Source organism: Chinchilla lanigera, unplaced genomic scaffold, assembly GCF_000276665.1.
Source record: "Chinchilla lanigera isolate Chin_1 unplaced genomic scaffold, ChiLan1.0 scaffold00004, whole genome shotgun sequence".
NCBI classification, from domain to species: domain Eukaryota; kingdom Metazoa; phylum Chordata; class Mammalia; order Rodentia; family Chinchillidae; genus Chinchilla; species Chinchilla lanigera.
This window is the reverse complement of record NW_004955405.1, coordinates 5,224,153-5,249,969: the sequence shown is the minus strand read 5'-3', so window position 1 is coordinate 5,249,969 and position 25,817 is coordinate 5,224,153. Positions and strand designations below refer to the sequence as shown.

At 34.8% G+C, this 25,817-nt stretch overlaps 1 protein-coding gene across 9 annotated transcripts in view; it reads right to left on the bottom strand.

The window, feature by feature from the left end:
• Pdlim5 (PDZ and LIM domain 5) overlaps positions 1–25,817 on the bottom strand; it is a 202,415-nt gene that overhangs the window by 62,223 nt on the left and 114,375 nt on the right. For 2 of the 9 annotated variants that reach the window (XM_005374259.2, XM_005374261.2), the window contains exons 4-8: positions 13,910–13,952; positions 11,990–12,081; positions 3,846–3,863; positions 3,404–3,576; positions 2,911–2,947 (exon numbers count right to left, since the gene is read on the bottom strand). In XM_005374259.2, the coding sequence (XP_005374316.1) occupies positions 2,911–2,947; positions 3,404–3,576; positions 3,846–3,863; positions 11,990–12,081; positions 13,910–13,952 (363 nt within the window). Of the gene's footprint in view, positions 1–1,012; positions 2,408–2,910; positions 2,948–3,403; positions 3,577–3,845; positions 3,864–6,094; positions 6,110–9,205; positions 9,223–11,989; positions 12,409–13,909; positions 13,953–25,817 lie in introns of those variants that run through there. The other 7 variants (XM_013517385.1, XM_005374263.2, XM_005374266.1 and 4 more) reach the window with 7 other exon arrangements.

Below are 25,817 nucleotides of genomic sequence, written 5' to 3'. Positions count from 1 at the left end.
ATAATGTGATTTTTGAGGTAGCAAAAATATATTTAACTGTGTGTGAAATACATTCTATCTTATGATTGGTAAAACACAACCCCTAAAAGTTAAAATTTCCTAAGGGTAACTTCCTGATTTCATATAATAAGCCTATGATAAGGTCTGCATAGAAGAGACAAACAAAAATAAACCATAAATTAAGTCGTTAGACTTAACAATAACATTTCTGCGTGAAGCTTTTACAGTTTTTGGCTAGCTTTTTAGCTATGAATATAAGATGTCCCAAAAGATTCACTGGGCTCAGGAATTCAGCTTCTGGCAGGGTCAAATGGAATGTCCTCCGTGATCCTGGTTGATGTCACCCTTATACTCAAACACGGATTGTTTCAAGTCCACCCTTCCACAACATTAAATACTTTAATTAAGAAAATATCAAGTTCTTATTTTCAACTGGACCTATTTGAATATACAAAGTTCTATACACGTTCTCTTGTCTGTAGTAAGGAAAATGCTTTCATTTACTTAAAATTAGTTCTTTCAGCTCTATGGTTATTTTAGAAACTTCATTCTTGGTGGAAAATAACAAGTTTACCACATCATCTGCTTTTGTGTGACTTTAATTTGACTTTTTTTCAGGCATTATCTTTTGAGATCAAGAAAGAATTACTAGGCCTAGGAAATCCTTGTCTAAGAAAACAGATTTTCTTGCAAAGGCCAGAGACACAGTAATAACTGGGATTGATATCAGGATCATAAAAGCACTAGCAGGCAAGATCTCTCAGCATCCAAAGATCTGGCGCAATAGAGGAAAGACATTAACACATTACGAAGCATTGTGCATTTTAGATAAATTCTAGAATTATTTTTAAATGCATTTGGCAGGCCAATTTTTAAACAGCAATGAATTGGCAACTGAAATTAATATTAGTTTCTCCAAGATATCAGACAGTTCTAGTCTGGTAACATTAAAGTGTAGAATGCCTGGAAAAATAAAAATGAATCCTTCAATATAGGCAAGAAATTTCAGTAATCATTTTCACACAAAGAATGCTTTAATGGTGCACCACAGTCTACCTGGGTCTTACATACCAATCACACAGAATGTCACTTTAAATAATGTAACAATTCAGGAGAAGAACAAAACAAACATGGGCTTTTGCCAGGTTTTATACACACATTTCAGTAACCCCATCAAATTAAAAATGTCCAAGTGAAATGTCAAGATAATTATTTTACCTAAGTGATACTGTAACAAGTCCTGGATGGCACAGTTAACAGCCTCAAGGAAACAGAACAAGTATAAAACTAAGTTAAAGGCAACTTTATTACAATACTTTTCCAAACTTCAAAATGCATTTATTATTGAATTTAGATCTAATATATAATACATTATATTACAAGGCAGAAAGCATTTCTGGTCAGATATTTAGCTTCCATGTATTGCCCATAAAACAGCTTCCTAGGCATAGCAGCAACACATGTACTTTATAACATGAAGTAAAGCATTTCTCTGGTATCTCAGAATCATTCATATCACAATTTATTTTATGTTATTTTCCTCTGACTTAAAAACTAAGCAAAGCTATCTTTCCATATCTTACTAGTTAACATCTGAAATTCACCTATACCACAAAAATAGTCAATAGTTTACATATAGTTCCTTTGGTAGAAAACAGGATTTTGAATCTAACCAGACTAAAAGAATACTGTCATTTTCTCATTGCAAACAGCAGAGTTCTCTTCTCTCCTTTAGGGACCATATATCTGAGCCTCCTCCTCTTCATACAGCCATCCTGAACAGAATCTGCTTTAAAAGATACCCAAACCTACAATGGATTTCCACTAAGAAAAACCTTCTTTTTAGTCTTGTCTCCTTGTATTTGCTTACATAAAATCATTTGCAATCAATTCCAAACAATCCATAGTAATAAACTGAAAAGTGATCTTGGGAAATGTAATAACATAAAGGACATATTTTCCAAATTAGATAAAGATATTATTTGTTCATCTACCCTTGCTTCAATGAATCAAAGAAATTCAACTTACAAAAATTCCTTTCCCAATGTTATTACCATAATAACAATGGAAACACGTAAAACCAATGAATAGATCTAGTCCCTTCATTTTCTTTCTTTGGTTTCATATTTGTGAGATACCCAACTAGCACAAAAACATTCATCAGTTTCACAATAGGTAATTGTTAGAAAAGTATGGCATAGAAAAGGTTCTATTTTTCCACAAGGCAAATTAATACAGATCTTGCTATGAAGTTGAAAAAGAAAAAGTGAATGAAAAGGTGTGTGCTGGCTGCTTGGGGGCAAAGCTCATAAATCACTGTACGTTAAGAGCACGAGCTGAAACTTCATGGTGCCAGTCACGTAATTTTGTGTATTTGGGACTAAAGACGTGAAGGGGTATCTTTTCCCTGTGGAAATAAAAAGAGTGACAGAAGGGTCATAAGAAACAGAAAGAAAAGCTTCTATACCAACTCCATCATGCAGAAAACATGCCTTATAGAAGCTTAATTTCATGTAGCTGTCTTGTTAAATAGCAAAGATTTTAAAGGTAGAACAGTTTTAGAAATACAGAAATTAATCTAAACAGCCCTCTGGAAATAACCATTTTATGCCCAAATAAAGTCACTGCAAGATAACACAGCTCATTCACAGAGAGATTTTCTGTTAGCAAAGCACCCAGGCCCTCTGCCCAATTCTTACTTCAGTACTAAGGAAGATAAAATAGATACAAAGTTTGGATAATTTACTAACTACACTCATACATTTAGGTCATACTAAAGGCACCATGGTTAAATGCCTAGCATCTATCCGCAAAGACAAAATGCCCAACCATTGTACTTGAAAATTTGACAAACCAAACTCAGACATTCATGAAAGGAAAACATTTAATCCACAAACAAATAAAACTTACTTTGCCTTCTTTGTATTATCAGTTTCAGATTCTTGCACTGAAATATAATAATACCCTACATTAGTTATTTTTCTAACTTCAAAATCATTTCAACAATGACATGCATCAATCATTATCAAATGTTCAAGGTTCATAGGGCTACTAAGAAAAATTCCATGCAACACGGTTTTGGCTATATACCACAGTCAGTACTCTTCTCCTGCCCAATGTGATTCTCTAGGACTGACATTTTATTTATAGTGTCCATGTTGTACACAGCTTACTTTAAAAGTGCACTCTCTTAGGCTTGTTTTGCAATAACTGCTAATATGTCTAAGAACTACTCTTTAGGGCACAGAACATTCAACCATTAGGATCCTTAGAAATTCACTCATGGGGCTGGGGATTTAGCTCAGCGGCAAAAGCGCTTGCCTGGCAAGCGCAAGGTCGTGAGTTCGGTTCCTGGTACCAGAGAAAAAAACCAAAAAAAAAAAAAAAAAAGAAATTCACTCACAATGTTCAGTCCCAGTGATCTGGGCAAGGATGCGGAAAGAGCGAGACTGAGTTGTTCCGGTCCTTGGACGCCAGTCTTCGGTATCCTCCATCAGCCTCTTCTTGCTGGCATCACTGTGAGTAGGTATGTGATAAAACTCTGTATTGCGCTCCACGATGTGTTTCCTTGGTGGGCTACAAACAAGAAAAAAACCAATTAAAACATTTTAAATTTTATTAAAAGGATAAAATATCTTCTAGTAACTTATTTGTATTTTATACATTTAAGCCTCAAATATAGAAATTCATGGAGACAACTTGCACATACATATATATTCAGCTTCATTTTTGTTTAAATAACACCTTTCTAAAGTAGGTTACAGTTTTCTTTATTTAGCAAAAAAATACATTAATAATGTTAATATAAACTACCAGTATAAGAATGCATTCAATAGGGAGATTACCGTTTAGGTGGGAATTTCCTTTTAATTGACAGAAGAAGGCAGCAGAAAGATTTCCAACATGAAGAAAAGGAAAGGAAAAGAATAAGAAAAAAGAACACTAAAAAATGAAAAATCTACAGTAGTCAAATACAATGATTTGAAATTACTTGTATCCCCTCATCAGATGCCCCATAAAACAAAGGTAAGAACTATGATTTAACCACAATTAAGTACTGTATCCATATGCTACTAGAATGTACTGGCTTTCACAAAATTAAGTAACTGTATTGCTTCCTAGACCCAGGAACAGGCTAAACTGGCAATTCCAAACACAATTTTGAAAAGAGTCAGAATTCTTGCTTTCTACAGTTTTCTCACTCATGTATACAGATATCCTTATCCTAAGTAGAGATGTCATACAGAATCAGCACAGTGAAGATCTGTGGGAGATTAGCAAACACTGATATATTTATCAGAAGAGTAAGGCTAAAATCTTGGCCTTATCACTTTTTAGATGTGTGATTTTAGACAAGTCAATTACATTGAGCCTTAGTTTTTTTCATTTATAAAAAAGCAAGAATATCACACACAAAGTGTGTTCCTCTGAGGATCAAATGCCAAATTACACGTCAAAGAAATGTGTATACTACAGAGTTCAAGAACTTCGACTTTGCTAAAAGCATTTACACATTTAAAAACATTTTTATTAATAAAACATAAATATTAAATAATTTGCCATATACATTATTTTAACACCTGAAGATCTACTGAACATAATAAATATTCTCCCCTTCTCTCTTCTCAAAAAAGGATAAATGCATACTGTTGGAGAATAGCCATGAGTTTCATTTCCGAAGAGAAAAAAGGAATGTGACTTGCAGACTACCAGCATGAGACTTGAGAGGTGTTGTAAATGTGGTCAGATCTGATTGATGAACACTCCTAACACTTCCATACCAACTTATTTCATGGGTGATACACGCAAGATCAGGTGGCTGTACCACCCGATAAGACTGTCCCATGGCACCTGATGGGACAGTCATGCATGTGGTTCAGAGTCGCCCAGCAGCAAGACAGACAAATTACAGCCCCATCATGATCTCGTTAACTAGCTCCTAAAAAAATCACAGTGTTCTCACATGGCTGTTATAATTTCAATAGTTATGCCATGAAAACTGCCTCAGTACATGCAAGGTTTTTCCCAATGAAGAAGATGGCAGAATTAAAGTTACTAACACTGGTTTTGGAGTCAAACAGTTTCCAACACTACATCTTCCACTCAGTGAATATGTAATGTAAGTCACTTCTCTAAGCCTCCATTTCCCCTTGGAGCAATGGAAATATATCTTAAAGGTTATCCTCAAGAATAAATAAGATAGATAATGCATTCAAAGTGCTCTCCACAGTTCAAATCTACAATTTGTTCTTTTATGATGACTAGAAATACACTTGCAATGCCATCTTATAAAACTAATGGGTTACTGGCACATAAAAAAAACAGAATCAAGGGGTCAGGAATATAGCTCAGCAGCACAAGCGCCTGCCTGGCAAGCATCAAGGTCCTGAGTTTGATTCCCAGTACCAAAACAAAGCAAAACAAAACAATCAACACTATAGATGCACAAAATAGCAAGACATTATAATTTATAGTAAAATTATTTAAAAGGCCTTTACTAATAGTTTAATCTTTTTAAAAATAGACAAAAAATTTTAAAACTAGGCAACAGGCTGAGACTATTTCATAAACATCTTTTTGACACAAGAGAAAAAGCTCTTTACCATCTGTAAGTACTTAAAAAACTTTATATCCAGGTATTAAGCATAGTTTTCAATTTCTCTACAATTAGTACTGTAATTTACTATTTAATAGTGCCCATTACATGCAAAAGATTTGTATATAAAAATACAAAATAACAGTGGAAAAGTTAAGACAATAAGGATACTATTTTTAAAAAATTGTACAAAAGGGAGGCCCAAACTACACCTTTAAATCCAGTGTACAAAATCTGTAATTCTTGCTTATCCCCCTGAAGTTAGCTTAGTAAGCTTTTCCACTGCAGAAGTGAAGGCATTCCAAACACACCCACTGACTCATATAAAGTTCTCTAGCATGAAAAGCATGTTTCTTGTGCTCCTTAACATTTTTGAGAATTCTTACAATGAGACGATACTAATAAGATTTGCTGGTAGTGATACGGTGAAAGCAAGATGAAGAGTTACAGAGAATCAATGATGAAAACTGCAAAACAAACCACTAGTTAAGTACTTACACAGTGCCAGGGTTACTGAAGAAGGAATAATATACACAAGAAAGACGTGATAGAGAAGACATTAACGTTCCCCAGGATGATGGAAAATAAGAGATGAGGGGGGGAAAAAAAGAAAACAATGAAATAGCAAAATTCAAAGCAATGAATTTAAGTGAAGATGTTACACAAACACCATGCTTCAAAATAGTCCTATAAATAAACACAGACAACTAAAAAGGCACAAATGTTAGTCAAAGTTTTGTTACACGATTAGGACAACAGTTTTACCTGTTTGTTATCCTGAAAACACTGAAAACTATTTTATCTATTAATGCTAGCTCAAGTCTCAAGTCACTGAATACCAAGAAAAGATCTACCAGTTTTCTAGAAAGTGTAAGTTTTTATAAAATTCACATTCTTATTATGTTCCTAACAAAAGGCACAGAGTAATGTATTTTGATGTAATATATAGAAATGGATTAGTTTAGAATCATTTTTAAAATAAAAATTTTCTAGTGTCACATGATAAAAGTATATTAACAGCACACATAACTTACGTAATGTAAATTAGCATGATCATATAAGAGAATGTTATATAAAATTTTTTTTTTCTTAAAATGTAGTGATTATGCTGCAAATGTAAGAGGAACAGAGGATCATTATAATGGGCTCTCTCCCAATTTTCATACCTCTCCCTGTCTCTCACTACTACCATTCATATGTTATTCCCAGTAACGTTAGGACCGGGATGCAGGACTCCACAGTTCTGTTTTGCAGATGACATAATTACTGTCCAGAAAGATGTATCTGGTTTGACATAGGAAAGGAACTTCATTAATAATATCTGAAGAACTTTGAAACAAAATGCATTCACATGGCCTACTATCAGTAGGATTATTTAAAACAAATGCATTTGTTTTCCATCATGTATAGTGAAAAAGTATAGCTTGGCAAAGAACATGCTGTAGGGTTCCTGAATTCTACAAATAACTTTATTCACAGTAAATAATAATTCATTATAAACGTAGTGAGAAAACTGCTTTCTGATTTAACAGTAAGTCTGCTGAGTGTTACTATAGGCGTATGTCGAAGTCAGTTTCATAAACTCTAAAGAGGGCAGGGTTTTACAGAACAAGGGTGGAAACTGTTCTCAACACTGTCTGTATTTATTTTTCTCTATTCACAATGTAAAGCAGTCTTCCTGTGCCTTGTTATTTTAACTAGCAGGGAAATAATTTTGCAAAATAACTTCTCTTGATCAGTTAAACATTTTAAAGTTGAGAGAAAACGTTTTATGTTAATATGAAGCTGGGGCAAAAATGTAGTGTGGTAAAAAGGATCAACTGGATCTGTTTCCACACAAAGATGCCAATTTAAATATGTCAGACAAATATTTTCATGTATTTTAGAAAATGTGCTCAAATGGAACACCCCATCATGTACATTAGCATCAGATACACCAACGTGATAGCCGGATGACCTGCCCCTGTTATGCTGCCCACTACTCTGAGCCCTGCACAAGCTGCAATCTGTGTGAGCTTGTTTTCTTCAAAGGTAAAATGGACTGCAATTTATCTGCTTCGGACTTTTGTTTGTTCTGGTGTTGTCTTTTTTGTTTGCTTGTTTTTTTGCTTTATACTTCTGTAAGAACTTAAGCTGAAGACATCTGAAGGCACGCTGAAAACTAAGTAAACACTAGTTTGCTGTGGGGCTAGAGCTCCCGACTACTCAGAAAAGGTGCTTTTCTGAGACCACTGTAGTTTATGCACATCAGCCTACTCACATAGTCTCTATTAAACTCTAGTCATTAAAAACAGAGACAAAGTCGAAGTCATAGAAAAATATAGATGATATAGAGGAATGCACACCAAAATTTGATTTCAAAAGACCTAGCTTGAAATCTTAACTCTACAATTACAAAAATGCATGACTTGAGAAAATTATGCAATCTCTCAGCATTCTGATTAAATGAGAATTGGATCAAATAATACATTTATAAACACAGCACAATATATAACAATAACTAATTCCAGCTTAACACATACTAATGCTTAATACATTAATGAATCTAAATATTGGGTTTAAAAATATTTAACAAAAATGCTTAAATTATTTCTTCAAATCCCATTTTGACCTTTTTTCAAATTAAATTGTTACACTAGAATCTAGTAACTGGTCAAAGTTTTTATTACTGTCTCTTTATAGAGACAATAAGTCAAGGTTTCAGGATGTTTTACTAACACATTGGTCTGTAGTATTCCTATACATATATAATATAAACTACAAAATCAGTGAGATCACTGCCAATCAGAAAGAGATTACTCTAGTAATTCAACAGTTAATTCTTTTGGATGTCTCCCAAGACAGATATTCCGTATTTTCAACTCTATAGTGTAACAGTAAGCCTATTTCAGAGCACATTCAAAATAATCATAACTTAGTAAGATTATTTTAAATATTTATGCAATGTGATTTTTATCTAGTTTTAAAACTCATAATCGCTAATCAGTTTAATATCAATATGAACAAAATACAAAAGTAAGATTAAAAAACTACACAATAGTGACTTTCAATGCCTTCACCAACTGTGGCATTTAATAAGCTGGTGATTATTTCTCTTAACTAATTTCAAAGTGCATGGAATTTGTATCACACATGTACAACTGTACATACAGAAGTGTAAACCTGCCAGCAACACTGAATTAAAACTCTCCAGAAAAATCACAAGTTTCTTAGAGAACTTCAGAGGAAACACTAGTTTCTCATGAATTTATAAATCAATTCAGTTTTACTAATACTATTCACTAATGGTACAAATGCCAATGCTTTTCTTGTGTTTGTGTCTTTGTTTTGTAATAGTCATGATTAACATAAATTACATTCCCCAAGCAATGCTTCTTTTCAACCATTACACAGCAAGCCCCACACATATTTTATGACATAACTTAAATTTTACTGTTTATTATTAGAAAGCAAGTCACCACAACACAGCAATGCAAACCAAACTTATTGTGTTCATTCTAAAGTATAATTCATTTGCAAAATTAACTTAATTTTGCAAAAAATGGGCGTTCATGCTGTTTACTCATATATAAATCACCATATTTCCTCTCCAGTCATATGGATACTAACTTTGTCACGTGTGTTTTCTGCAAAGAAAAAAGCATTTTAATATATTACTGCTACACTATTAATTTTTCAGATCTTCTATGACCAGGTTTTTCAACATAGGAACTGTGACAAGAAATGCAGTCCAAAACAACTGAAATACAGGATACTAAATAGACTTACCTCCTAAAAGCAGTGGCACATTATAATGCAAAGACATAAGGAAAGAAAAAAAGATAAGAGGTTAAACTACTTGATGTAAAACAGCTTCCTTTCTGGCCTGGACTATGAAGTCCCCTTCTGCTCTTTATAGAATAAGGAAAGCACAGAAAACAGCATGCCAAGACCAATAATTTGTACATGTAGAAGATTTAAATTTCTTAAAGTGTCTTATTCATTATTAATTGTAAGGAGTAAGACAGTTTATACAGTATTAAATTTTCTGAAACTATCAATATAATTTCTGTATTTTAGACTATTAGATGAGAAGTATAGCTAATAATTTTTTAGTAATGATGTTTAATTAAGTTCTTGTTTGTGTCTTATTTATTAATTCTACACAAATTTAGGTGAGATGGCTATCAAATTAGCAAACTAGCCATTTTACATCCATTAAAAACTAAGTCTTTCATGTACTTTGAAGAAAAACACAACTTAGGTATTCAACTTACTCTTGTTCTAAACAAGGTTATCTTTAAAAAAAAAACTAATGAAAAGCGACAATTCTCAACTTTCAAGAGCTTTGTTTTTGCCAGTATTATACAATCCTGAGAAATGGAACAGTAAAAAGTTTGACAGGAAAGCAGTTTGATAACTGATGCAGAAAAAGCATTCATCAATACCAGAAAATGCCTACTCTTCCTGGTGATAAATTCCTCAACTAGTTACATGTGGGATTTATTTTTATCATCTAAATATAATGAGAGAGCATTACAAATTTGTCTTAGAATCTCACAGACACTACAATGTTTTCAGAGTAGTAAAGTTTTCATTGTCCTAACATCTGGACAACATCTGAAATCAACCTATTTTTAAAGACTTCTTTGCAAATGCAAAGCAGTTACTTGCTTGTTAATGATGTGAAACATGTAACAACCCCTTTGCTCCTAAATTATGCACAGCGCTGAGCTTAATAAACACTTGCTGATTGATTAAGAAGCTACAGAAAGGCCTAGGAACTACAGCACTACCTAGTTTCAGCTTGAAAATAATAAACTTTAAATCATCTGGAGTTTAACCACCAAAGTTGTGCTTATAAAACAGAAAGGTGAAGCTCATTTTAAAACCAGTACTTTTCCATCACCTCAGTTTATTTTTACCTGTACAATTTTCCATTGAAAAAATGTGTCTTACAAAAAAGTATTAGGAGAAAAGATTTAGTTAAACATTGACTACCTCCAGTGGACTTTTTCCTCTACTGAGCCTGAAATTTAATAAACACAGTAAACTTCTGTTTCAGCCTTAGGTGGGGCTAGTGTGTGACAGGTAGCCTCTTTCTTTTCAGGTTACCTATTCTGATTACTTTAAAATCTATTATCTTAAAATAGGTACACAGAAAAAAATTACAACCAAACACACCTCAACACTACATACTATTTCTCCTCCTCACATGAAAGAATACTACTCTTTGAGGTACACAGTTTTCCTTCACATACACATGTAAACTTTAAAAAGCCACCCCCACCCATAAAGCCACATGTACAGGCCAGTAGCTGCTCTTGCACAGCTCTGCCCCTGCTCTCAGCAGCCTGGAGCCTTGCCACCTTCTCTGTCAGAGCCTCACAGTTGCCATGACAGCAGTGCTACAGAAAGCACAGCCTCTTTTTCATGTGAACTGGCATTCGGAAGGGATTATGTCTCAGAAAGGACATATCCACACAATTATTTTAACTACAATTTCTTGGGAATGGGCATTGAAGAAAACCATGTGCGATTATTTCTCTTTTTCTTTTTTAAAATCTCTTTCTTTTAAGGTATAATTTATCTCGATAAATCCAATCAAAACAATTTTATATAAATGATTTTGCCTGTTAAAGTATCTTCACTGAGTTCCCAAAGAAATAAAATGAGCATCTATAAATGAAGGCTGCTGAAAATTAATGTATAATCTTGCAACCGTGGGGTTCAACAGGCTTTTAAATGTAACCCCTAAAAGGAAAAATTATAAGTGAATTTTCAAAAATTTCTGCTAACATTATATGTTAAATGTCCACTCATTCTAGGAAAATCTCTGTAGTTCTGGTGCTATAAACATGCGTTATTGTTTTTATTACTGCTGTGCACTTCTAAAAAGTAAATCCTAGCCTAAGTTTATCTGAAAAGAATGTTATCTGCTTTAAGCTAATGCTTCACCCAGACATGAGTCAAAAACTGATGTTTTCTAGACTACTTCCTAGAAAAAAAAATCTGACGAATTCTTCCTTTTCTTCCGCCTTTCATTGACATATGTAAGCCAAAAAGCCTATATCCCACTGTTTAAACCTCTAGAGGCCAATAGAAGGATGGAAATTTTGAGGAAGAAAAATCCAAGATCTGCCTTGCATTATAAGTGCCAGCTGCTCAATACTGCCAAGAGTTGGAGAAAAAGAGTTACAGAGTATGCTATTGGCTCATAACACATCAAAATGCATAATTAGATTTTGACTGCTTTGGAGAAACTGCTATGTGTATATAAGGCGACATGTTAATAAAGCAAATATAACTTCTTCCTGCAAAGAACAACTGATTAGAGGGGATGTACAGAAGTTTCCTGGAAATAACCTGAAAGAAGAGTTCTGAGAAGAGCAGAAAGCACCCTTGGCCACCTACCCATTTTGCTGTTTACTGTCACCCTGGGGTCCTCTTCTCTGTCCCTCTGCTAGCTCCTGAGCAGTCTCGGAACACACGCTGGTGACTGTGGGCTGCCGTGGGACATTAACTGCAGCTTTACCAGCGCTCAGTGCAGGTGAGCACTGGTCAGCACTAAGTTGGGCAGTAACATGCAGTCCAGATGCAGAGGATGGGGGAGGGGTGACAGCAGCCACAGGCGGAAGGGAGGCGTGTGATGAAGTGGTTGCATGGGCTGGGGTGAAGGCGGACGATGGTGATGGGATGGATGTGACTTTTGGTGAAGACACAGAACCAAAGGGCCGTGGTGCCTTATTGTAGGCCATGTTGGTGGTGAAAGTGACTTTGGACACAGCAGGAGATGTAATGGGCACAGGTTTAACTACTTCTTTAGGTTCTCCCTATGTGAAATAAAAATAAACATACACAAAAACACACCAAATACATGCAAAATATATCCACTAAAAAAAGCACACAACTGACTTTTAAAAAGACAAACATAATCACGTTAGCAGCTCAAATGTCACGTTTCCAGTGATACAGGGTAACATGCATGCTAACTGGTCCCAACATGCATAACTGTGCATAATAAGCATATTTTTATTTATGAAAATGAAAGGAGTTTCAAAATATTTAGAAAACAGCAGAAAAACCATCAAACAGCTTAAAGGCTGTAAGTATTTAGATAGGTTTCCCAAAGTAGAAGTTCTGAAATATCCCTACAATAAATGAACATTGCTAAATAAAATTTATTTTAAAGTACTCAGGGCCTCAAGTGTAATTCTATCTTTCGAACATGTTTAATTTTTCTCCACGGTGCAACTATGATTCATGTAGAAGCACTAGAACATTTTAAATTCAATTGAAAAAAAGCATGGGGAACAAGATAATTTTCATCTAACTCAGAAATGTGTACATTATCTAGAGTCAGGAATTTGAAAAGAAAAAATTTACATAAACAAAACCAAATCAATCCTTTCTTTCTCCTACAACTCATTACTGTTTCTCTATGAATGTTTTAAGATATGATTGAGAGAGAGAATAAAATTGTTCCCCTTTTCAAAAATAAGTATTTAATAGCTTCACGAGGGAGAAAATGCTTAGATAGTTCCATATTGCCAGAAACAGGAGAAAAATTAACTAGTATGAGTACTTCCTCTTAAAATTACCAGAATTGTGGTAAATTGTGTTTGTAAATCCTTCCACAAAGTTTAGTTTAAAAGAATCAGATTAAGCTTTATATAATGATATTCAAAATAAAACCCTATTCACTCTACCATCCCAGAAGAAAAATAGTCAACTTTTTAAGAAAACTTACAAGGGTAACTCTGTTTTTTTTAAGTACTTATAGAACATTATAGAACATTAAGTACTTATAGAACATTATAGAATATTAAGTACTTATAGAACATTACAGAAATAAGAAAACTGAGGGAAAATAAGTCACTTAAAATGCTAAACACATCAATATAATAAATTAATAAAAGTACAAGAAAAGATAACATACAAGAATAAAGGGACCGTGGCCAATAACCTATGACACACAATTCCTAGATATTATTAAGGACATACTGTAGATTCGTTTTAGGTAAGAATTTACATATTATTTTTAAATACATGAATAAAGGTAGAAAAATTAGAAATAAATATAAAAGAAGAAAACTGGACATAAATTACTGATAATCTATGGTTTTAGAAATTTTTTATAATACAGGTATAACTACAATGGTAATTCTGTTTGTGCTGATTTCTCTTCATATTTTGTGGAAAAGAATTACGAGAAAAAATTACACTGAGATTCTAAATAAAATACTCACACTGCCTGAGAGAGAAACAGAAATTACAGGTGACTCAGGAGAGACAAGCAAATGGTAATTCAGTGATGCTAGATTAGAAACGCACCTTTTGAACAGAAATTGGCTCCGGCTTGGGTGTGGCAGATGCTCTAGGGGAAAAAAAAAGAAAAAAACCATTAATGTTTAGAAACTGATGAGCTTAATGGAATTTTTATGTTACATACCTTAACACTAAATCAGAATTTAAATTTGATAATTCATAGATCAGAATGTTCACAATCATCCAATCTTCTAATTATTTCATGTAAACGAAATGCTGCAAAACCCATACTAGGTATTATATACTAGGTATTCATTAGCAGTCTCTGGTTCCCTACAAACACAAATGAAGAAAGACGAACACCAATCCTACTTGTTAATGCATCCATTTTTAATCTTTAAGGCTATTCTCTACCTTAAAGGGCAAAGTAAAACAAACACTGCTTCCTGATCCCTCAGAGTTTCCTCAATCATATAACCCAGTTTTCAATCTACTAACTTCTGCCTTTTCTCCTAATATCTATGATCACATCCATGGGGTACTAGGTCTCTTTGTGAAGAAACTATATACAAGTATACCTTATATAAAAACTTGTATATTCTGGTCGAATTGAGTCCCTGAGAGTACTTTGTGCTTATATTCTTAAGTGTGTATAAATAATGTATTTGGTATGCTAAAAACTGTAAGTTTTTACTCTAGGCCAGTAATGGCGAAGCTTTTAAGAGCTTTCAGTGATAACAGCTGGCTGTGGTATGCACGCCATAGGTCTGCCACCTCTGTACTAGGCTACACTTTCAGTAAAGGCAATGACTACTGTCCCATTAGTATCTTTGTCTTAGCAAAGTTGCTGATACTTAACAGATCATCTATAATGAATGTGAGAGAGAATAAGGAAGAATAGGCAAAAATTGATGCATACAAACCTATTTACAATTTCAAATGAATTTTTAATACTTTTTTTTTTTTTGCACTATGTGCCTTCTGATTAGTATCTACTAAACTGTAACAGTAATTGGTTTGGAGCATTTAGCCCATATAATCATGACAATAATAAAAGTGAAATGTTCAAATGAGGAACTTCAAAGTTCAACTAACTGCTTAGGAGGGAGCTGAGGCCTCCTGTTGTTACACATTATAAGATACTAATAAAATAATTGGGAAAGCCTTTGATGCTTTAAATGTCATTTACTCAATATTAAGGCACATGTTATTTTCAATATGCAAGATGCAGCATGGTTCCTCTCAGATCACTCCCGCCTAAGGATAAGCCATCAAGTGCAGAATCCAAGACATATAAGCACAGCAGGAAGAGAGTGAGTGATACTAATTTTATTCTACAAACCATGAGATTGTTTTATTGACAAAGATAACACAAATAGAAGACACTGACATAGGATACTGGGTCTCTATAAGCATAATCTAGTAATAAAATCTGATCAACATTTTTAGCAGCAACTGAATTTTCCAGTAACAGATAATTTTGTTAGCTATGGCAGGCACTGACAGAAAACTGGCTACCCTAATGAAAGGCCACAATGGATGCTAATATCTGGTTACTGGAATACAGGTTATATACCCTGTAGAGTTGCAAAACTTTCCATGTGTACTCTCCAACTGACAATTTCTCTTTTAGCTTATAGGGTTATTAAACAAGCAAAGGAAACAAGTTTAAGAACAGAACAGGGGAATCTTCCTTTTACTGAAATTTCACAGTAAGATGTAATCACAAAAGATCTACTTATTAAAAACCACCCAATACACAATGGAAAGTTTGCCAAAATAGAGAAGCCAATTTTCTTTTGGATCTGGATACTTGTAGGTCCATGGAACAATTCTAGTAACTAAAAAACAAGTCATAAAAAAGAACATGGTATTTAACAGTCATTAAGTTTTCAAACTTAGGATAAAATGTATATATCTTATGTCTGTGAGATCAAGTCCCTCAGTTTCTTTATAGGTGTGTTAGTTCTAATTGAAAAGCATTAGCAGCAACAAAGCCACAGAATGGTTAGTTTTTCCAATCTTATTTTGTTGGGAACTCCTAGAACAACAAGCCTCAACATACTTTTATAATTGAATGTCCCATACAAAATATTGTTTGAAAGTCTGAATTCCCACAGAAATTGAAACATGAAATTTGAATGTTTATCTTCCAATAAAATCTCTCAAATGCAGTGAGACAAATTAAGTAACCCGGGAAAAGAGGAGTAACAAGTCTTCAAAATTCAAGGGTTGAATCCATTATACAAACAGCCTTGAGGGAAAGGGGATAGACTGGCTTATAATTAAATGTCAAATAAAATGGTTAACACTAGATGTAATAAATTAGTTCCTTACTTTAAATGCTAACCACCAAATGAGTCACAGAATCATTAAACCCTGAAATAAGGTTTCTTACTTTTCTGTGTGTCAAATGAGGTAGCCTGGCTTCTGCTTGAGTATTTACATAAATTCATAATTTCAGCAAAAATTTGAACTCTTTTGTTAAGTGGTAGTGTTTTGCTTTGTTTTTTTTGAATAAACAAAAATCAAGCATTCACATTAAAAATATTTTTAAAAGCATGTTAATACAGGGTAGATGTACATAAAATCTGTAAAATCTATTGGCTACATTTTAAATCAATAGAATACCAAAATTCTATACATAAGTGAAATTATATCTTTTCAGTACCGGAGATTAAACCCAGAAGCTATGCACCGAGCTACATCCCCTGCCCTTTTATTTATTTATTTATTTATTTATTTATTTTTTGTTAGACAAAATCTCACTAAGTCACCCAGGCTGTGTTAGAACTTGTAATTGTCCTTCAGCTTCCAAGAGTTCTGGTATTATAGATGTGTTCTGCCAAGCTACCAATTACATATTCTTACAATATGGTTTGGGAAACTTAAAATACACATGACAAGTAAAATCTACAAAACAGACAACTGATTTTTTAAAAAGCAAGTGTTACTAATTACAAAAGAAGAGAATGAAAATATATACCACCTTTTCTGTGTAATCGTGCAAAGATTTTTTTTTAAATGCTATTTTAAAATGCTGAATAATGTTTCTGGGAGATCTATATATTAGTACAGCTCTTTTGGAAAACACTCAGTATTAAAAGCCTTGAACAAAGCTCATGTTCCCTGACATAATCAACTTTTAGGAATCATAAGGAAATAAGCTGAAGTATGAGATGACTATGCATAAAAATTAATGTACTAATGCAAAATCGAAAATAATAAATATGCAGTGAGTAAATGGTTAATTGTAACAAGCACATGATGAAACACTGTGTAACAATTACAATCATTCTTAGAATTCTGCACTACATGATAAAATGCTTCCTCTATGATACCAAGCATACACAGCATGATTAGTCTATGGAAAAAAAGTGACTGGAAACACACCAACTTTATGTGTTGTAAGATACTCAAAGTTTATAAATATAATTTAACCAATGTTTAAGGAAGAAAATTCCCTTTCCTTCATCTTTTTTTCTTTTGTCTTTTTGAGACAGGGTCTCATTATGCAGTTCAGGCTGGCCTTGAGCTCACTTTGTAGCCCAGGTTGGTCTCGAATTCACAATGATCCTCCTGCATCAGCCTCCCAAGTGCTGGGATTACAGGCATGTGCCACCACACCTGGCTGGGATTACAGGCATGTGCCACCACCCCTGGCTTTTCAATGTTTTCCAGAGGAAAAATCCTAACATATGAATAAGGAAAGAAGCTGGGGATATAGCTCAGCGGCACAGGCACCTGCCTGAATAAGGAAACAAAAAATTAAATCTGTTATAATTATCTTTTATTTAAACAAATATTATATTGAGGCTTACATGCAAAAGAATAAATCTTAAAAGATCAGTAAGTGAATAACTAAAAGCTGAGGTACAGTTTTAAAAAGCCCTATTTCTATATTTTTCTCTTTAAATCACAATAGGATAATCTATCTCCTTTGGAACTACAGCAATCATCGTAAGTCACTTTTGTGAGTTTCAAATTAGAAGAGATCCCAGCAATGGCTTGGGGTCAGGGGCTCAACAATCTGCTTATTGTTCTCTCTCCCTTCCTGAAGAGCCACTATACAGGAGGAAGCCATGATGATGGGACACCAGGGCCTCGGCTCAGTACCCGCCACAGCTTGTGCGACTTAAAGAGGAAGCACTCAGGTTGGAGCAGTGTAGTTGAAAGCTGGCTGGTTTTTATAAAAGTAGAAATGGAATTAAAAGATCCCTGATGCATTAACATCAGTTTCAGAACTTCTAACTAAACAGCTGAAAGTAGTTCTAACAGAGTTATGAAAAACTGTGGTATACTGGTCAGAACAATGAACAGAAAAAAATGTCTTACTTAAATTAGTAACAGCTCTAACATAAATTAGATTCAAAGGAATCAAGCAAAACTGCATCTTATGGACACCCAATGAATGGTGCTATTATTAAATTATGATTTTAACTAATTGATGCATTTTTCTAACACTGTTTTACAAAGTAATGTATTTTTTGGCCAATAAAGTAGCCACAAAATTTCATGTTAGTCTTTAAGAATGAGAAATCAGGAAACAGAGCACACTGTAATTCACAACACTTACTCAGACTCATGACTCCTTCAACCATATCTAACATATATACAATGGCACCAAAAAAATTAAGGGTTTTGGCTCCTCTTCTGTGACATTGGTTCTATGTAAGCATCCCACAGCCCGACCACCTTTGGGCCCACTGACCCTAGGACCCACAAACACTTGGGCACATCATTAATCACTTAAACTGCAAAGTTGTCAATTTGCAATAACAAAGCAACTCCGGGAAAAACAGTGAGCGCTCAAGACAGCAGATGATGTCTCCTTACAGTTTCCCCACACTTCATTGTGCTTTTAGGCTAGGGTCCTCAAAACTCCAACACTTAGCTCACCTACGACAATCTCTCCATGGTTTTTTATAAATGATTTGAGATCATGTAAATATTATATTTATCTAGTACTTGTTTGGGCTTTAAATCTGGTTTGGCTCATATATATTGAGAATATGCAGTGACCAGTTGGCAATTACTTCTTTATGACAGTGTGAATGCTTCTGTCATCATAATCCTTTTCAAGTGGCCACAGTTGTTGAATAAGGTGTAAGAAGAACTATTCATCAATCAGTTACAAATTAAGCCACAGAGCTGATGGACAGATGCAGGAAGAAAGGGAGGGAGGGAGTAAAGGAGCGAGGGAGTGGTGGAAGGGAAATCAGTTCTACTAGGTTCCCTGACCCAAATGGTTACACCACTTTTAAGGCGGAAGAGTGGAACATTAGGCTAAATCTTAAAAATTTAAATAAGTATTTGCTATTATTATAAATAACAAGAGTGTCAAAGTCAGCATTACAGCCACCATTTAAATGGTGTCTTATGCTTTGGAAAGAAAGCCTGGAGTATTAAAATAACTTGGAATGCTAGTAACTTTAATACTGGCCAGGGAGATAGCTCAGCAGCACAAGCGCCTGCCTGGCAAGTGCAAGGTCCTGAGTTTGATTCCTGGTACAGAAAAAAAAAAGTTTAATACCAATATCCATATTTTCTCCTCTTTCATACAGCAACTTCAAGCTAAACACATGCTAGTTCCTTAATAAATATTTATTTCATAGTATACTGCTTTATTTTCTATGATTGAAACTGAATTCAATGCTACGTTTTGAAATGCAACCTGCATACTTATCAGCTCAAATAACTAGCTTTAGTGATGGTTTTATATGTCCCTTAACATCTTTCATTTGATACCATCTTTTATCAATCTACTTATCAAATATGTTTTGAGCCTCAGGCACAGTTCCAAGGTTTGGAAATACTGTACAAAGGTAAACAAGTCAAAGGAGGTCCTGCCTTGCATCTACATTCTAATAAGGGAAACAGATAGTAAGCAAGTCAATAAAGATATTAAGTAACATGTGCTACGAAAATAATGATAGCACTATCAGAGTGTGAGTGACAGCATATCAACTTGCTAAAGTTAATATTTTTTAAAAACTTAATGTCTAAATACCTAAAAATCTCTAATAAAGAAAGTATTTTTCAAAGTAGCAATTCAAGTAAATTTAAATAGTGTAAGAGGAACTGTAGACTGAAAAATAAGAGCCACCTTAAATTTATTATAACAACTTAATTCATTACAATTCCATGATATAGGCATTATGGTCTCATTTTACAGATGACACACTGGAACCCAGATGGGCAAAATAGCTTTCCTCAGTCATCCACCTGGTTAGGAGGGGGCGACGAGTTACCCTCCAGGTATCTCCGAAGATTTTGCTCTTTAGCACAAAATAAACTGCTTTCATTTCTAAATTCAGAACCAACCCAAGCAAAAAGGCTTTGTAGAAATACCCACTCTTCCAACCCCTCACTATGAAGGAGAAGCACATCATGGATATGGGTACAGACTATCTCCAAAGATAACCATATCCAAGATATACAGAACACTATCCTGGAAGAAAAAGAATCAACTCTAATGCCATCTACTCAATGGGGAGGAGATTCAGAACAAAACTAACTGGGGCATGCCCCAAATCAATTTGGTTGATATTTCACACAAATGGGATTGGCGACAACTGAAATCTCCAGAGTAACCTAACAAAGGTGCATCAATTTGTTATTCTTAGGTACATTAATGTAAGTATTACACATTATTTTAAGAATATGGACTTTTCTATATTCTGTAATGTCTGTACACCTTTCTCAAAAGTATTTTCAAATATGTGCAAAATTTCACAAGATTGCACTTAATTTTAGAAGGAGGATATTTATTTTTTTGCTCTACATTTATTTCAATAATATTTCATGGGAGGAAATATCTATTCTTTACATCTCATATCCACACTCAAAAAAAAAAAAAAAAAAACAAACTTTAGACTAAGGGGGAAAAACTGCATTTTTCTAACTACTAGTATTCATGAAGTTACATAAAAGAAGATTGGAAAGACTGTGTAGTATATTAGATGTACTCAAATTCAAAATAATTCAATTTTACTGTGAGTAAAATTTCATTATAGTAAAAATATTTTTAAAAAGGGTTTATATAAAGAATATATGCTCTAGTAAATAATTTAGGCTTTGTGGGCCACATGGCTCTTATACTTGGCACTGTCCCTATAGGAAGAAAAAAGACATAGACAAGACCTAAATGAGTAGAGATGGCTGTCAAGTGGTAGGCTAGATTTGACATGTAGGCCACAGTTTGCTAATCTCTGGGTTAGATCATTTCTATAGTTTCATTATAACAAACTTTCTAGGAAGTAATTCTAGATGACAATAGGTCTTTTGAGCTCTAAATCTCAGAATCTACTGGGTTTATGTCTGACTCTGGACACACAGTAAGTAGTAACTCGGTCATAGTTAATCTCGATTGTCATGATTAGATTAAGGCATGCACAGGATATTAGTAAAGCATGCTTCTTGTGCGTCTGCTAGGCTACTTCCAGACATGACTGGCATGTGGAACAGCAAACTGAGGTGGGAGACCCACCCTGAATGTGGGCAGCATAATAGGCTGGGTAGCCAGATGGAACAGAATCAGAAGGAGGAAGTAGAGCATCATCAGCTTTTTTTTTCCCTCCTTCTCTCTCTCTCTCTCTCTCTCTCTCTCTCTCTCTCTCTCTCTCTGCTTCCTAGTTGCCAGGTGAGTAGCCTTCCTTTATTACGTCCTTCTGTTAGGGTGTTCTGGCCACACCACATGCCAAAAAACAATGGAGATAGTTGACCATGGACTGAAACTGTGATCCAAAATAAATCTTTTCTCTTTTATGTTGTCATTCTCTGGTATTTTGTCATAGTAATGCAAATGACTAATACAAACTTTCACTTAATGTATCTTTTGGTTTTAATCAGGTAGAGAAAAAAATATTTTAAGCCACAAACTACTTCATTACCAATTTGAAAGTAACAGAATTTGTAAAGCAAATACTTGCCTGTGAAAAATTAATGCCTCTTGTATTTCTATATCTAACTGGGCCAACTGTGACACAACAACAATGCCTTTAACAAAACCATATTCATAACTGTATTTTCAAGCAACATTAACTGCTTCAAGAAAACCATGGTTTAAGAATCAGATACTAGGTAAGGGTCATATGTAGGATAAAAATATTATATACAGGAACAATTCATAATCTGAAATCTACTTATTTTTTTCCTTCCTTCTAGGAAAATATAGAGCCTAAGGAGATGGAGATATCTCAGTTTTCATATCCAGGCCACATCTTATCAAGTTCATCCATGATTAACTCTTTGAGAGACAGGGTAAACAGTTAAATGAAAGTTACAAGTCTAAGTTACTAACAAAAGAAATCAGACAACCTACAACACCTTCACTGGCATAATGAGGCTAAAGCTACCTCTCCTGCCGAGCTGTTTTGAGGGTGGAATGAGGTCATCTATGTAACACACCTATAGAACGCATGGAATGAAGTAAGCACTAGCAGGTGTTTCTTTTCCCCCAGGAACATTGGTCCTTGAGTTCTGGAAATCGTTCTGTATCTGACTATATACTGCTATAATCGAATTATCTATAAGCATAAATTTCAAGAGTAAACAACAATGAAAAACAGAGATGTGCAAAAAAACATCATTTGTTAGTACTGCCAAATGCCAATTTCAATTAGCTTATTATGTAAATTATCACATTTAAACACAGAGGGCAGCTCAGATTAGCTAAGTAATTTGATCACAATTTAGAATCTGAAAGTAGCAAAACCAGAATTTGAACAAAGTCTTCTAGATGCCTTTATCCAACTCCACATTCTGCCTTCTAGGAATAATACCACACAGTGAAAACCACTTTGGTAAAGAACTTCAGAGTATGATTGCAAACAATGATACCTACTTTTTATTAACCAGTAACGTCACTTTCAATCACATGCCATTTAAAGAATGCCCCCTTTGCTTTAATGTCTATACACACAGAAGGTACTCATTGTATGTTATACATACATATATATCTATATGTAGTTAATATTTAGAGGCAGGTTATCTCTCCAGTGCACATTTCACAGACTGAGTTGGATCTGGGAGGATATATAAGATAGCAATCACTGACTGCCAGCACTACAATCTTGCTGTCCTCCACTGTCCTCCTGTTTCTGTAGGGACCTGCCCTGCTTGCAGAACGTAACTTTTCCTTTCTCTTCTTTTCTTCACTCTTTCCTTTTCTTTCCTTACTTTAAATAAAGGTTGTATTCAACTACTTTTTCAGGCAGGATAGAAAGAGCCTGGAATCACCACAACTGTGTCAGGGTTCAACTACAGGGGTGTGCACAGAGCATGTAAGATCACAGAAATAACCACGGTGGCTCCTTCATGATTTGATTTTGACTACAAGTGTGTATCTATATATATCTATATCTCTATCTATCTATCTATCTATACCTGGTTGCCAAATAGCACATTTTTTATAGTAAGCAATTCCCTGTACATGAACCTGTACTTTCATCAACAAACAGCCTTCTGATACAGTCAGAATCTAGTTCCAATTAGGATTAGTGAAGCCTTCTATATTACCATAATTATTTAGCCATTCCCACTGATATTTACTTTACTTCTGGTCATTTTAAATCCAACCAATACCAGCGCTGCACTGTGTCTTTTTTAAAATTAATTTATTTCATTAACTTATTAATTCATTCCACAAACATTTACTGAACCTCTCTAGAGCACTCTGTTGTAGGATATGAGGAATAGTATAACTAAAACAGACAAAAGCCTTCTTTGAAGGTCCTTACAGCTAACTGGGAGAGGGACACTAAGAACAAGTAAAGTGTGTCAGTCACATGGTGGCCTGGAGATGTAGCACAGTGGTAAAGAGCTTGCCTAGCATGCCCAAGGCCCTGGACTGAATCTACAGCACCACAAAAAAGACGCTACAAAGCATGTTATGGTGTGGATTTTAAGTGTCCCCCAAAAGCTCATGTGTCCCAGGCTCACTCCCCATCTGATGGTGCTACCAGGAGGTGGAGTAGTGTTCAGCAGGTATGGCTTAGAGTAAGGAATGAGGTCATGGGGTGTGCCCTGGAAGGGAACACTGGGCCTGCCTCAGTTACTTCTCTGGTTACTGAGACACTATACCCAACACAGCTTGAAAGAGGAAAGGTTTATTTTGGCTCCTGGTTACAGTCCCTGGTCAGGTGGCTCCAAGGCAAGAACAGCATGGTGGACGTGTCTGGTAGACAAAAGCTGCTCATGTCATGGTGACCAGGAGGCAGAAGATAACCTTGCCTAGCATGCTTATCTAGCATAACACATAAAAATGTGTTATTTGGCAACCAGGTATGTATATGTATGTGTGTGTGTGTGTGTGTGTGTGTGTGTGTGTGTGTGTATATACATATAATATATATATATATTATATATATATATTTGTAGTCAAAATCAAATCATGAAGGAGACACTGTGGTTATAGCTTGCCTAGCATCCCTTTTCCAGAGAGCAAAACACACGTTTCCAGATCACACCCCCTGACCTGACCTGCCCTTTCTGACCAGGCCCCACACCCTGATATCACATTTGGATGTAGAATCCCCATGATTTAATCACTTCCCAAAAGCCCTTCCTCTGACCACATGAGACTGTGGGGGTCACTTTGGCATAAATCATAACAGATACCCCGGCCCCTCTTCCTTCTCTTTTGGGTTTCTGGCTGTCATGAAGTGACTCCGTTCCCTGCCATAATGCTTCGCTTCACCACAGGTCCAAAAGAAACAGAGTCAGATGACCATGACTTGAAAGTTCTGAAACAACGTCCCAAAATAAACTTTCCTCCTTCTGAGTTGTTTATCTCAGGTATTGCATTACAGCAACAAAGCTAACCACAGCATCACAGAGCAAGACAGGATGGTACACACTGTTTTACACAGAGGAGCCAAAGAAGGTCTTTATAATGAGGTTGAAATCCGAACAGGAATCTGAAGTAGAAAATTCAAGGCAGATCAAACAGCAAAGGTAAAGTCCCTGAGGCAGGAACATGCCAGTGGAACTAGAATGGTTCCAAGAACAGTTGGAGATAACTGGAGGCCAGAAAACACAAGGTACACAGACTATATAAGGACCTGTCTTTCGCTCTGAATAACATTAAGAAAGTATCTCTAGGCTTCCTTACCATAACAAAGTTAAATACAAATCTGAGGGTTGAACAATAAGGTAACCTGTATGTATGTATGTATCTGTGTATATCTATCTATCTATCTATCTATCTATCCATGTATATATCTGAACTACATAGGCCTACTTACTAATTACAAGAAGGGAGAAAAAAGCCTTGAAAACTGTCCCAAATCTTAAATATACCATAATAAACAAATACAACTAGAAAATAGCAAAATGCCTAATCTGTTCCCCATCCTTTCAAAGTAGGAGACATGCTCTTTGAGGTTGACATATATATGCACCTTGCCCTGTGCTAATACTGGAGGGATTTTACCACTAACTTTTTCCAAGCATATCTTTTTTCTTTATTCTTGTCTATGCTAAACATATTAAACTGAAAGCTTGTGGAGGCTAATAGGGTATCTTTAAGCATTTCAATAAAATGTAAAGGGATAAGCATTTCAGTGCTTAGCCTTATTAGGAATACAAAATTAGTCTATTGTTTTTTGCAAAGAACATATGAAATTAGTATTTTTCATTCCTTATCAAAATCTCAACTTAGTTTTTCCATTTATTTAGCATTTAAAAAATAATTCTGTGTGAGTTTGGTGTTTTGTTTCTTTTTTTAATTCCAGAGGCATGAACAAGAAGGTGTGAATGAGAAGAATGGTTGTTTTAACCACAGACAGGCCAAGTCTATCTTAGAGTTTAGTAACTTTAAGATGAACTCTGAATTTCACATTCATAATAAGGAATATCTTGTTCGACACCCTCATTACAGAATCTTAAATTAGTTCAACATATTCAAAGTGATTATCTCTCAACCTAGTGAAAGAAAACTTAAAGTAATCTTAAATTAGTTCAACATATTCAA